The 14,329-nt window shown below is 34.8% G+C and overlaps 2 protein-coding genes and 1 long non-coding RNA gene across 4 annotated transcripts in view; 2 read left to right on the top strand and 1 right to left on the bottom strand.

The window, feature by feature from the left end:
* The first annotated feature begins 2,333 nt into the window (after positions 1-2,333).
* LOC123702356 (serine/threonine-protein kinase 10-like) overlaps positions 2,334-14,329 on the top strand; it is a 52,022-nt gene continuing 40,026 nt past the window's right edge. For both annotated transcript variants that reach the window (XM_045650092.1, XM_045650091.1), the window contains exon 1: positions 2,334-2,527. The gene's annotated coding sequence lies outside the window, so the exon portion shown is untranslated. The remainder of the gene's footprint in view (positions 2,528-14,329) is intronic.
* On the bottom strand, positions 3,857-4,138 carry LOC123702380. Its single transcript, XR_006752864.1, has 2 exons — positions 4,089-4,138; positions 3,857-3,956 (listed from the first exon to the last, which is right to left on the bottom strand). It is a non-coding gene; the product is annotated as an uncharacterized LOC123702380 (long non-coding RNA).
* On the top strand, positions 8,416-9,680 carry LOC123702363 (histone-lysine N-methyltransferase SETMAR-like). Its single transcript, XM_045650103.1, has one exon. It carries the CDS (start codon positions 8,532-8,534, stop codon positions 9,558-9,560), a length of 1,029 nt encoding a protein of 342 aa, XP_045506059.1. The 5' UTR covers positions 8,416-8,531; the 3' UTR covers positions 9,561-9,680.

The following is a 14,329-nucleotide window of genomic DNA, read 5'->3' as shown; positions in this document are numbered from 1 at the left end:
TAAATATACATAGTTGAAACCAAGTTGTGATACAATAATTTCTCTAAGTTTTCCTATAATATACCAATAGTTTTTTCTTTGTTTTTGTGTTCTTTTGAGAATAACAGGTGCAGAATTAAATCAAGAAGTAACGAATCAATGATGATCTTATTTATCCATGTAAATTATGAAGGAAAGCTTCATACTCTTAGAGTATATATACTATCTATAGAGTGCGAACAACCAAGTGGGAACAGTAGGCACAGGTGGGAACAACACGACGCTCCCGCCGCGAGCGCTCGCTTTGGCGCTCGCAGTCGTGGTTGAGTGCTCACGAAGTGCGTTGCTCTGGATTTTTTTCATATTTACGAATAAACATGGTGAAATGTGCAGTTCTATCTTGCAAAAACGATACTAGAAAATACACAAAATTGAAATCCACTATCACATTTCATCAGTAAGTCGATTGTTATACTTATTTTTATGAAAATAAATCTAGCATCGCGGGGGTGAAGGGAAGGTGGGAGGCGGACACGCGCAGGCTCGCTCGCGCGCCTCACTGCCGTCACGTGATCGTAGTGATGTGACCTGACCAACGCTGTACTCGATATAAAGTTTACTAGAAGAACTATATTTTAACAAATTATTTATTCAACTTTACAATTAAAACTCTTTTAAAAATGTATTATAAATAAATTTGTGGTGTGTTTTGTATGATACACTTTCTAATATTATGAATGCGAATGTATTATAGTGTAAATGTAAAGTATGTAATGTTACGATATATTTTCTGAACCGCTAAATTGATTTTGAAGATTTTGATAGTAGAATGGATAAAATTAAATAAAAAAATTATTAATATTATTTATTATATTATCATTTTAAATTATGAATTATTCCTTAATATTTTTTACCATTTTTAAAACATAATTATTATTGTTTGATTTATTATTAAAGAAACAGAACTAAGCCCGATCTTTTATTTTATTAACTTTATTATTTAAAAAGTACTCACGTTTTTCTGATATTCCAATTAAACATATTTTTTTAAAGTACTTATAATTAATACAAGAAAATTTCTTATATAATATTTAATATTCAAATGGAATAAACAAACTTTATTCAGTTGGTAAACAAATAAAAAAATTACATGTTTATACTTTATTCATATATTTTTCCTTTAATAACTTAATGAACATAAAAATTACTTATGATACATATTTATTTACATAACTTATCGATAGTTCAACACGCAATTGATACCTACCCATCCCTATTTGTCACACACACATCTATATAGTATCTATAGCTCATCTGCCTACGATCCGCACTAGGCAATTTGTGCAATACACTCGCTCTATACTATTGTAATATATACTCTAAGTTCATACTATTGAAACACTCCACACCACCTCCACACTTTTAAGTTTATTTCGTATTTATAACTTGGAAAAATTAGTTTTCACTTAAACCTAGAACGAAATTAAAAAAAAGAAGGTATAATACTAGATCTAGTGTTGGAACTGTTTTAATACATATGAAACGTAATAAATTAATTATTCTTAGAAAAATTCATCCATACTTATATTATAAATGCTTATATAAATGCGAAAGTAACTCTGTCTGTCTGTCTGTTACTCAATCACGCCTTAACTACTGAACCAATTTGCACGAAATTTGGTATAGAGATTTTTTGATACCTGAGAAAGGACATAGGCTACTTTTTACCCCGGGAAATAGGATAGGTTTTATCGCGGAAATCCCACGGGAACGGGAACTATATGCGGGTTTTCTTTGACTGCGCGGGCGTAGCTGCGGGTGGAAAGCTAGTATTCTTGTAGGGACACACATATTATGCAGTACGCTGATCAAAGCTTTTTGTATGAGTAGTATAATATTATGTCCTCATTGTTTCCCCGACGCTTTTTACTTTATAATAAATTAAATTAGAGTCAGTAGTGCAGTAGTGTGATTTGTAAAAAGTATTAAAGAAATAAGGCTTTTATTTGGAGACCTTGGGGCAAGAAGCGCTACTTTACATCTTCTCTACATAAATAATAACGTTAAATTGTAAAAGTGACTGTGGCGATGTTTCTATAAACACACACACGTGCCGAAGGTGCTGCAGGCTAGGCGTATTAAATAGTGACGAGTGGACCTTTACAAAAAATGGTTTATGAAAAGGAAAATACAAGTAACATTATTACTTTTTCTCATTACATTATTTAACAGAATTTAAAAACAAACGTGGAAAATGTTTATTTTTATGATTCATATTATTTAATTCATTTTGTGTGTAAATCTAAATATTTTCTATCTATAATTTGTCTATGACAGACGTTAGTTGACGAAATCAAAATGGCGTCTTTCACGGGATAGTGATTACCTACATCCGCCGCATACTGTAGACTGATAAAAATAATCGTGGTTTTGAAAAATTTTATGTGCGAGTACTGTTTGTGAACTATATTGTAAAGTGATTGTGCCAAACTAATTATATCGTGCAATTTGGAATTACATATCATCGTTTTCGTCAAGTTTCTACAAGGTATGTATCCTTTCACTCATCAAATAATTTGAGTCAATTTATAATTAAATTAGGTACTGTTTAGACTTTAATTAATTTGAAGAGAGATGTTATGTGTCGATTTTGTTGTTAGATATTTATCATAGGGACCGGAAACTGCGTTCTTTAGTTCAGTAGGTGACTCAGATGAGACTGGTTTTTTACCGAGGACGCGATTTACCACGGAGGTTGCATATCTTTAATTTCCATTGAGTTCCTCATTCTCGAGCCATCCTAGTACATACGTTGTTGTTCAAATATTTGTCGCCAGACTGTCGGCACCACTAATTGAATTAGAGGCGGTCGGCCTCTGCAAATTTCTCTACCGTTCGTACCTATGTTTTCACTTTTGACTCTCCTATGTGGATTGACTTTAAATGATCTCGAATGCGCCCAAATCTTAAATTCCATGTTTACTCAACACATTCTTTGCACTGGCGTGAAATAGGTAGTTTGTGCTGGTATTTTGATTAATTAGAGCCAATAGATGTTATTTATACTATTTATCTAGTATTAGAACACGTTTGGTGACATTTATTGTGCTAATTAACGAAATGGCAGTGTGAACAAGATTTGTTTTATGTGTCATCAATTTATTAATATTTTTCATGTTTATTGTTGAATTTTGTGTTTGTATGATTTTTGCTTTAAAAAATAAATATTTCGTAAATATATACGTATACTATATGCTAATATATAATAAATATTAGCATAGATAAAACATCTGATAATGACAAAAAAATCCAAAAAATCCAGAGTTTGTCATGATAAATGTGTTATAGTCAGGAATTCACATTCACATACCAAATAGAACTATCAGAAAACGTACAAAGGTTACTGATATTGTTCTCAAAGTATGCCAACTCAAGTGGAGATGGGCAGGCCACATGTGCCGAAGGAGCGACGGGCGATGGGCGTTGAAAGTGGCGGAATGGAGACCACGGAGTTGTAGACGTAAGCCAGGCAAACCGAAAGCATGGTGGTCCGACGATATTTCTAAAACAGCGGGTAAATCTTGGATGCGTCTGGCCAAAGACCGAAAAGAATGGAAAAAAACATGAGGAGGCCTATACCCGACTATGGGTGAATTAAGGCTTGAGAAGAAGAAGAAGTCAGGAATTACTGAATTAAGGATGTTATATAGCTTATTTATTATAGAAGGGTGTAGGCTATAGATATACCGTAACCAAAGTACCATGAAAAATGTTCCAAAGATATTGTATTGTATAGCTGTCGGCCCCGGTGGTACATATTTACATTTTCTCTACATAAGAACCATCCTCTTACTTCAAGGAATATATTAAAAAAAAGGGCTGCATATTTGATTCGATGTCCCCGAATTTCATTATTTTTTGCTGTTTAGTCGATAGCTGGTAGTGGATTTTCTTAACAAACTGCTTTTCTTTTCCAACTAAAATGCGTAGTTTTTGTGAAAATCGAAATTGAAAATGATATTTTTCAAAGTTATTTTTGTACTAAAAACGCAACTTTAAGTAAAATCTTAAGCCATTATAGTATCAAAATGTCTAAATATCCCACTCACACGCATTATTTTTAAATATATTCATGTACCTATTACTTTATTTACATATTACAATTTTTTTTGTTAAAATATTATTTTAACTATTTATTATAGCCAAAAATCGTTCCAATAATTTGTATTTTCAACAAGCCACAGATTAGTTAATATGACGCAGATCACAGATTAGCAATACAAATATACTAGCTTATCATAGAGTATAAATGATACATTTTAATGTTATTTTTATATCTCACTTTGCTTCAGTTTTTAAAAACGATTAACTATTACTTTTTTTAGTATTCAAATAGGTAGCGAGGAGCGAAGCGACGAGCGTGTTAGGTTAACTCTTGAACTGCCGCACGAGCCGAGCGAGCGAAGCGAGCGTGCCGCGGCAGCGGCCGGCGAGTGCCAGAAGCGACTTTAGGGCGATTCCCACTCAAACAAAAAAAAAACTACTTTGGTTTAAACAACTTGTTTGTATTTTATTTATGTATCGTAAAATTATTTTTATTATCAAATGCTTTCTAAGTTAAAATTATTTTTGACAAATTCATTTTAAAAATCAATTTCTAATTATGTTTAATATTTAGAATCGTGAACGCGTCATATAACATTTATTATCTATGGCATGTCGTCAGTCGTAAATACGTGGTAAATACAAACTTAAATTTTTGGCTATATACCTTTTCAGGTAGTTAATATAATTTTAGAAATTGTTATATATATATATATAAATTAATAATCCGCCAATCTATTTAAAAATATTGCCTGTGTGCGAGATTATTAGAAGTTTTGATACGATAATGGTATAAAAGTGTCGTTTTTAGTACAAAAATAACCTTAAAAAAATTATTTTCATTTTCGATTTTCACAAAAACTACGCATTTTAGTTGGAAAAGAAAAGCAGTTTGTTATGAAAAGTCACTACCGTCTACCTATTTTACAACTCTAAACAATAAAATTCGGGGACATTGTTTCAAATATTTAACCAAAAAAAGAATTCCACCTGTTCACACGTGATGCTGTGACAGCGCGAAATGGGTTTCATTTTTATATCTTAATATATATAAATCTCGTGTCACAATGTTTGTCCTCAATGGACTCCTAAACCACTTAACCGATTATAATAAAATTCGCACACCATGTGCAGTTCGATCCAACTTGAGAGATAGGATAGTTTAAACATGTAGGTACCACGGGCGAAGCCGGGCCGGACCACTAGTATATGTATATAGATGTCCCAGATTAACACATTTCAATGATTTGGTTCCAAATTATGTCATAATTTAATTTAAAACATATACTCATATCCTTTCAAGGAAAATTAATTATGTTTTGTGGTAACATTGTTTACATATATCATTGTTAGCTTCCGTTGCTTAAATTGCATGTTATTAGGAAAAACTTCTGTCATATACAAACTGTTATAGTTTATTTTTCTATTATTCACTTAATAGCTTTCCGCCAATGGCATGGTCAAGAGAAATTTGAATAGGTCCCACTCATGTGTGATTTTGGCGATAAAACCTATCCTATGTCCACTCTCAAGCTATCTATGTACCAAATTTTATCCTAATTGGTTCAGTGGATGAGGCATGAAGAAGAAACAGACAGAGTCACTTTCGCATTAACAGTATTATAGTTAGGACTAGCTTCCGCCCGCGACTCCGTCCACGCGGAAAAATTAAGATTTTTTTTTCCTATTTTATGCCCAGGATAATAAGGTATACTTATACCAAGTTTCATTGAAATCTAACCGTTAGTTTTCACGTGATGCCTTCACATACAGACAGACAGACAAAAAATTTTTTAATCACATATTTGGGTTTGGTATCTATCCAGTAACACCCCCTGCTATTTATTTTTTCAATATTTTCAATGTACAGAATTGACCCTTCTACAGATTTATTATATGTATAGATTTGAAGCAAAGAGAACATCTCTTTATATATGAAAAAACTTGCCAAATAACATGAGCAGTCATAACAGGTTCTACATGAAGACTAATTGAATAAATAAATGTTTGAGTTTTGATGTTTCAATCAAGGTTGTTACTATGCTAAAATTTATAATAGTTATTCATGTAATAAACACAGGCTTTAAGTAGTTTCAATGAGATTCATTCATTATCAAGCTGACCCTGCAAATAATGTACTGTCTCTCTATTTAGGCCTTAGAAGCATAGAAAATGTTAAGTACTGCTTACTAGTGTTAAATGCTAAATCTATATTATTTATTTAGTTTCATACATCTTCAGCTTCACTATCACTACATAGTATAAAACAAATTGGCTTCTCTGTCCCTATGTCCCTTTGTATGCTTAAATCTTTAAAACTACGCAACGGATTTTGATGCAGTTTTTTTCAATAGATAGAGTGATTCAAGAGGAAGGTTTTAGTATAAAATTTATTAGGTTTTAGACAAAGCGGGCGAAGCCGCGGGTGGTAAGCTAGTAGCTTATATTTGTACTACAGGCAAAGCTAGGGCCTACCACTAGTTTAATATAAATAGCAAAAATATGAAACAAAAACTATGCCTTAAACTGGTAACAAGAAGTAAAGAAAACATACCACATAATATACTCTTTAGATAAGACTTGAGATAACAGATTGTGGCTTATCTTTTCTCTGTTTTACACATTTTCATAGCATTCTATCAGGAATAGCGTTATCTTTATCTATATTATTGCAATAATATACAGTAATGTTTACTTATGAAAAAATAAACATATTAAAAACACAAACAAATTCTCAAGTTAGTGTTGGTAACCTGGTAATAATTTGAGAATTGAGTAGAAGGTTGTACAATTTATTAACATTATGTAATACTTGCTTTCCGCCCGCGGCTTCGCCCGTGTTTTCAAAGTAAAGCCGCATAGTTCCTGTTCCCGTGGGGTTTCCGGGATAAAACCTATCCTATGTGTTAAGACAAGTAACCCTCTATTATGTGTGCTTAATTTCATTGTAATCGGTTCGGTAGTATTTGCGTGAAAGAGTATCAAACACACACACATCCATCCTCACAAACTTTTGCATTTATAATATTAGTAGGATAATATAGGATTAGTAGGATATTAGTAGGATTAGTAGGACATATTATGTACTTTTAGAGCAAAACTATTGAGATTTGAAAGAATCAATTTCATATTCAATAATTGGATTCTTAATAATGGTTATTACAAGCTGTTTAACTACACAATTAGATCTCTTTTGATTTTAATTACTTGTGAAACTAAGGCACAAGTACTTAGTTTAGGTATGTATGACTAGTCTAGACTAGTTGGTAATCCTATTAACTGGAATCAAGTATAGATTCAATTTGTTTATATTTTTCCCTATAATTACATTATCTTTTATAGTCTTCATTCATAAATTTTTCAATACCTATTACCAACTTTTCTTACGACGTCATACCGCGCGCGCGGTGTTTCTTTCCTCTCTCAAATATAAGTCATCAAGTCGAAAAAGATCTAAGTATACTTTTTTCTATAGGTACTAATACAATAAATTTTATTTAAAGATATTTCCTTTTTAAATAATGCCGAATCTTCTTCATATTTTTAATATTTTTTCATCAAGAGAAAACTATAATTCCAATTTTTGTTTTCGTACAGAGTCATTCAGTGTGATGAATCGGATATAATATCTACTAGGTAATAATTCTTTGTTTTCAAAGCTATGTAGACATTTGCTTTGTTTACACTTAAAAGGGTTTTTCTTTATGACATAGGTAGTCTATCTAAAAACGGCCGCAATATTTTTTATCTATGTCACATTCTCAGGCGATTATGTAAAGGACACTGCGGAGGTATGTCGATCGGTATTCGCGACATAATTAAATGTTTATAATATACTAACTGCACGACCTGGCTTCGCGCGGATGCAGTGCTGATACAAAATTCACTACGCTATGGCATGTATTAATTATTATTGTACATACAAGCTGTTGCCGGCAGCTTCGCCCGCCTGTACAAAATTAAATTTCATGGCACAAAGTTTCATCTCCTATTTTATACTCTTGTAGGAAAATTTATCCATGCCCTTACTCCTTTCTTAGAGGATGCTTACATCATAGGCTGTTGTTTTGGGCTCTACTGCGGTCGGCAAAAGATCACAGCCACATTTGCGTTTTATACCTATAATACTAGCTTTCCGCCCACGGCTTCGCGGCAATTTTAAGTATACTAAAACCTTCCTCTTGAATCACTCTATTACAAAAGCCCCATCAAAATCTGTTGCGTAGTGTTCAAGACCTAAGCATATAGACACAGACAGCGGAAAGTGACGCTGTTTTATGTAACACTAATATACCTCGTGTGTTCATAAGTTTTGAGACGAACTTTGTAGTTAAAAAATAAGATAAAATATCACTGGCTGATATTTTTTTCTTTTTCCAATTTTGAATTTGGAATGTTTACTTTTAATTCCTTTGATTTTCAAATTCATTTCTTTCAATTTTCTCGTGATGGAGGGAACTAAAGAATTACGTGCGACCGTGATTTCGCTGTTTAAGGCGGGGAAAAAACCAATGGAGATTTTCCATGAGGTGAAAATTTTTGGTGTGAGCCGTAACTTCGTGTATTACACTATCAAACGATACAAGGAGACTAATTCTTTGCAAGATCGCCAAAGAAGTGGCCGGCCACGCTCTGTGAGGACGCCTGCGAATATCAAAATCATCAGAGAGCGACTTCGCCGAAATCCATGTCGCACTCAGAAAAAACTCGCACTGCAGACTGACATTTCGCGCGTATCAATCAACAGAATACTAAAATATGATCTTAAGGTAAAGGCGTACAGCCGTAGGAAAATTCACTTTTTAAACGACCGCCTTCGTAAATTGCGACGCGAACGTTGTCCAATACTGCTTAGGAGACACGATGCGAGGAAAATACTCTTTACTGATGAGAAAATCTTTACTGTCGAAGAAAAGTTCAACCGACAAAACAATAAAGTGTATGCCAAAAGTAGCAAGGACGTCCCACCTTCAGCACGGAATGTCTTGCGTACTCATCATCCGGCTAGTGTGATGGTATGGTGGGGAGTTTCGTATGAAGGTGTCACTCCGCTGCATTTCTGCCAACAAGGTGTCAAGGTGAAAGCCAAGAATTATCAAAGTGATATTTTAGAGCCTGTTGTGAAACCCCTGTCTCATACTTTATTTCACAACAAGGATTGGGTTTTCCAGCAAGACTCAGCGCCATCTCATAAGGCAAAAACCACCCAAGCTTGGTTGAAGGAGAATTTGCCGGCCTTCATTGCGGCGAACGAATGGCCCTCCTCCAGCCCAGACCTCAACCCGCTGGATTATTCTTTATGGACTGAATTAGAGCTCAGGGCCTGCCGAAAGTCCCACCGAAACTTGGAGTCACTGAAGCGATCTCTTGTCCGAGAGGCAAAGCGAATTCCATTGGAAAAGATTCGTGCCGCTATAGATGACTGGCCAAATCGTCTGAGGGCTTGTATAAAAAATAAGGGTGGACATTTTGAGTAAAAATGAAAGTTTATTGTTTGTTATTACTGACTTAATATGTTGTATAAATTTTAGAATTATAAGTTAAATATTACAAAAGATATGCAACTTTTATTTCGTCTCAAAACTTATGAACACACGAGGTATGAATCGACACGTGCATTCAATTAGGATTGTTGTGGGTATATATAAATTACACTGTGGTTTGTTTAACATTGACATTTATTGATGTGTAGAGCGTGAATTTGAGACATTTGTGGTGTTTGTTGTTTGCTTGGAAGTTGGAATAGTGATGGAAGTGGTAATAGGTATTCCGGGATTACGGGAAAGGGATATATATAGCCTTCCTTGTTGAATGAACTATCACCCGATCCCACTCATCGTCGTAGGCGGTCGAGACATGTCTTGGACGACTCCGACGATGATATTACCAAAGCTAACGCACGGCTAGACTCGGCGATTGAAGCCCAACGTCGAACAAACCGCGACACCGCACACACCACAGCAGAAAGCGTACACCGTCTTCGCCGGCGAAGACGAGGTCCCTTGTTCCGCGTTCCCGCGCCCACCCGGGTGAGCGCCCGTCCGATTAGGGCCCTTCTGGCCTCCTCCACTCAAGCGACAGCCCAAGCCGAGGTTCGAGATCCCCGTCAAGGGGGGACGCCCTTGTGCATGTCGCTACCAGGGTGAACCTTCAGTTCACCCCCGCGTCCGCGTTAAAATGTAGAAGCCCTTCTGGCTAACATTGAGAAACACCTTACAAAAAAAAAAAAAAGAATGAACTATCTGTCACCGAAATAATTTTTAAAATCTAACCCCTAGTTCTAGATATTAGCACGTCCAACTCTCCAGCTTCATGTTATTAATATCTAAATCTAGAAAATATATACATTTTGAATTATAATTCCGTTATATTATCATCTTGTAATTACGAAGTGATACTCGTGCGAAGTCATGGCGGGTCGCTCGATGCAGGCTCAACCACTTTCCTCCGTCACCCGGTGTTGGGTGTCGGCATGCGAATTTTCAAGGTCACAGCGCAGGTCGATGACCTTGGTGGAGGAATGTTTGGTTTCTAATTAGTAATTAGTATACCGTATTCGGAGGATTTTGTTTTAGCTAAACAATTAAAGAATTGATGTCGGTTTAGATGTTATTACTCTTAGTACCTATTCTTACTAATCTAATAGGTACTCATATTATAAAGCCGAAGAGTTTTGTTTGTTTGTTTGAGCGCGCTAATCTCAGGAACTACTGGTCCGATTTGAAAAATTCTTTCGGTGTTAGATAGCCCTATTTGTCGAGGAAGGCTATAGGCTATATATACATATATCATCACTTTAAGACCAACTGCAACAGGAGCGGAGCAATACGGGTAAAACCACAGGGCACAGCTAGTCTATACTAATATAGTTAATTGTACAAAATATATTTTTTCACTTCCTCTTAATATTTCACGCCAAGCGCGTTCAAACATTCTTAATGATTAAAAGCAGTGCACTTGTAAAAATATACCTTTACTACATAATATATTAAAAACTCTGTTTTCAACGTGATTAGAATCTGATTTCCTCTCTGAGCCGGTCTGTGTGAACGGACCCTTAGGCCTTGCCTATTTTTTTTTAAGTGGGGAAATCTTGCATAAGATGCCCACGGCCCCCGGGGAAGGAGATGTGGGTTATGTCGGATTCTTACCGACTAAAACCCCACTGTGTTCCGTCGAGCCGCATTAATGATGGGGCCGCGGGTATTGTGTCGAATTCTTCCGCGACAGGCCTTACCTATCCTGAAAATACTTGCGATAAAACCGCAGTATCAAGCTAGTGCTACATAGAGGGAAGTGTGTATGAATACTTGCAGTGCATTACACAGTAATTATCGATATTACAATGGCATTATGCATTTACAGTGGTACATACTGTTTAAATATTAATGTATTTTTTGAGGAACTACGTGTGTTTAATTTCGTCATGTCCGTCTGTTAGTTTTTCATTAGATGTACATAATTGGTTCTATTATATGAAACCTTTTGGATGCGTATTGCTTTAATGTTGTGAAATTATTATTAGGAATCTCTCTCTCTCACAGGACAAACATTCGAAAAATTACATCTATCAAAATTTAGGTAGGTATAATATGTATAGATTATTCACGACATCAAATACGATCGCGGAAGAATACATGAAATAATTCCATATTTATTTGTTACTCACACTCGGTCTCCACACTTGAGTGAGCCCCTCAAAGTTATCGGTACTTGTTGAATCTAGTATCTAGATTATATATCAATACTAGCTGTGCCGCTCGGCTTCACCAGCGTTTTCAAAGAAAAACCCCCATAGTTCCCGTTCCCGTGGGATTTCCGGGATAAAACGTATCCTTAGTGTTAATCCAAGTTACCCACTATATGTGTGCTAAATTTCATTGTAATCGGTTCGGTAGCATTTGCGTGAAAGAGTAACAAACATACATACATACACAGATCCATCCTCACACACTTTCGCATTTATAATATTAGTAGCACTAGCTGTGCCGCTCGGCTTCATCAGCGGACGAATTAGTGGGAATAGCAATACTGTAGAGATCATTTTATTCTGGTATAATTTTATTAAAAGCTAAATGAATCAAGACAAGATAAACAAAAAAATTGAGTCCATCTTATTAAAGCGTGTTTTTTTGTGTTTTAATTAAAACTATATTTTGGAAATTAGTCGAAAGACGCGAGTTCCAATCACGCCTCGTGATCGAAATTTATCGAATTATTCTTTAAGAACTTCTTAAAACATATTATATTGTTTTTTTTTTTTTACTATATGAATGAGCTGGTGCACTAGTCTAAAACTATAATACGAATGGAGCCGAAATAAATATTGAATTTAAATGAAGTCGACTGACGGCATTCTTGGATTTACATTATATAGTTAGCCGTGATTCATACCTGTTTATTGTTGTATGTGCTAGCTGTGGCCCGCGGTGTCGCTTGTTTTGGCAATATAGGGTAAATGGAAAAATAGGTTGCCTGTCAGGTAGGGCTTAGGAATATTGTAGTTGAGACTGTTCAAAGAAATATAAAAATTGTTTAGTTTTTGAGATTATTTCAAACGTAGTATGAAAACAAATTTTCTTATTAATATTATAGGCTAAAAATAAATTCAAAATAAAATCATTCTTCTTAGGCTGCGTTCTTCTTAGCGTTAGAACGCAGCTTCGTTTGTGTCGAATACGCATAAATCAAATTTTTATGTCTTATAATAAAAATGTAAACGATCCGTCCGTAGGTAACTACATGGAAGATATGGAAAACAAACTTTATTAATCGTCTTTAATGCAGTATGTATAGCTCAAAACAATGATTTTATTCGTAAATTAGTAAATTAAATATTTAATCTCCTTTTTATTATTGTAAACAATCACCGAACATCGATGTTTTGTTAACTCATGCTTGTTTACAAACACTAGATCTTACGCTATTTGTAGCGTAAATTGAATGAATGTGACGTGGAAATGGACGAAATATAGTAATTGTAAGGAGTAGAAGTTTTGCGTAAGTTTGATCTCATGAATAGGCACATAATATTACACATACGCTGATGTTATCATTTTACAGAAGTGATTAATTGGCTGAGTAGCATGTTAGTTTGTTTGTAATAAACAAAAACGTACCTACATTGAATTTGTGAAGTGAAACATCTTAGGAGCGTTGAGAGTAAAATTGCAAGGTCGCGTCATGCGGTAAGGCGAGGATTTTCGTTTATTTGAATCTTGACAAAGAAGTTTCACTTCTCACACGTGTGCTCGGTACACACGGTCTTTTTTAATGTACGATAGGGAAGCGCTCGACCACGATCGAACGAGCGAGGTTTTGAAATCGGACAAAACCATGCGGAACACTTCAATGCAAATATGTAAAAGTGTTTTACATTAAACTGATTATTGTTTATTTACGTTTTTGTGTAGGCGTCAAAGACAAGTGCAAAAGTGCAAACACACTCAGAACTTTCGTTTTCATAAAACCCACATGATAAGTGACTCCTTACTGAAGTTACGTACTTATTTAACATTGATGAACACACGACAATCTTGATGAGCTCTCGCGAGACTGCAGCGTGTTAATTGGCGAGGGGATATCATGTACGCACTCACTGCTTAGCATTCAGGCTGCATTTCTTATGTAGATGACTGTGGTAAGCGAAGCGATTTAGGATTATTTTAAACACGCTTTTTTTGCTTCACCTGTATGTTGGTAAATAAGATCTTTTAGACTTATTTTGACTCATATTAAACAGACAGATTTAATTCAAACTTTATAGACTTATCAAAGATCGGTGAAATTACAATAATTTCACGAGTTTTAGCGTGTTTATTTTTTTAATACATACTATGTTATGTATTGTATAGCAAATAAATAAATAGTCAGGTTATCTTTTTAATACAGGGCCAATGAGGCTTCTTAAATGCGGGTTTCGGCCTTAATCCACCAATCACACTTGCCAAATACGGGTTGGTGTTGCGTTATTGTAATATTTTAGTATTTGGAAGGTTAAAATTAAAGAGAAGAATAAAAGCGACATATACATAGTTTAGTAGTAGCAGTAAATTTTGTATTTATTTTTAGTTTTATTGCTGTTATTAAATGTAAAAAGGCTACGTTCACTCATAAAAGTCGCCATAGATTATGGAATATAATCATTTATCCACTCTCCGCTATGCTTGTGAACGTAAACATCATCTACACAACAGGGTGATGTCACGAGTATATTTAGATTTTAATATTTTGCCGTCGACTGACT

This window comes from Colias croceus, chromosome 23, assembly GCF_905220415.1.
Source record: "Colias croceus chromosome 23, ilColCroc2.1".
NCBI classification, from domain to species: Eukaryota; Metazoa; Arthropoda; class Insecta; order Lepidoptera; family Pieridae; genus Colias; species Colias croceus.
This window is presented reverse-complemented; position numbering and strand designations above follow the sequence as displayed.

What these genes read in the sequence shown, in the direction of transcription:
- LOC123702363 (XM_045650103.1), top strand. Translation starts at nt 8,532, where the DNA reads ATGGAGGGAACTAAAGAATTACGTGCGACCGTGATTTCGCTGTTTAAG.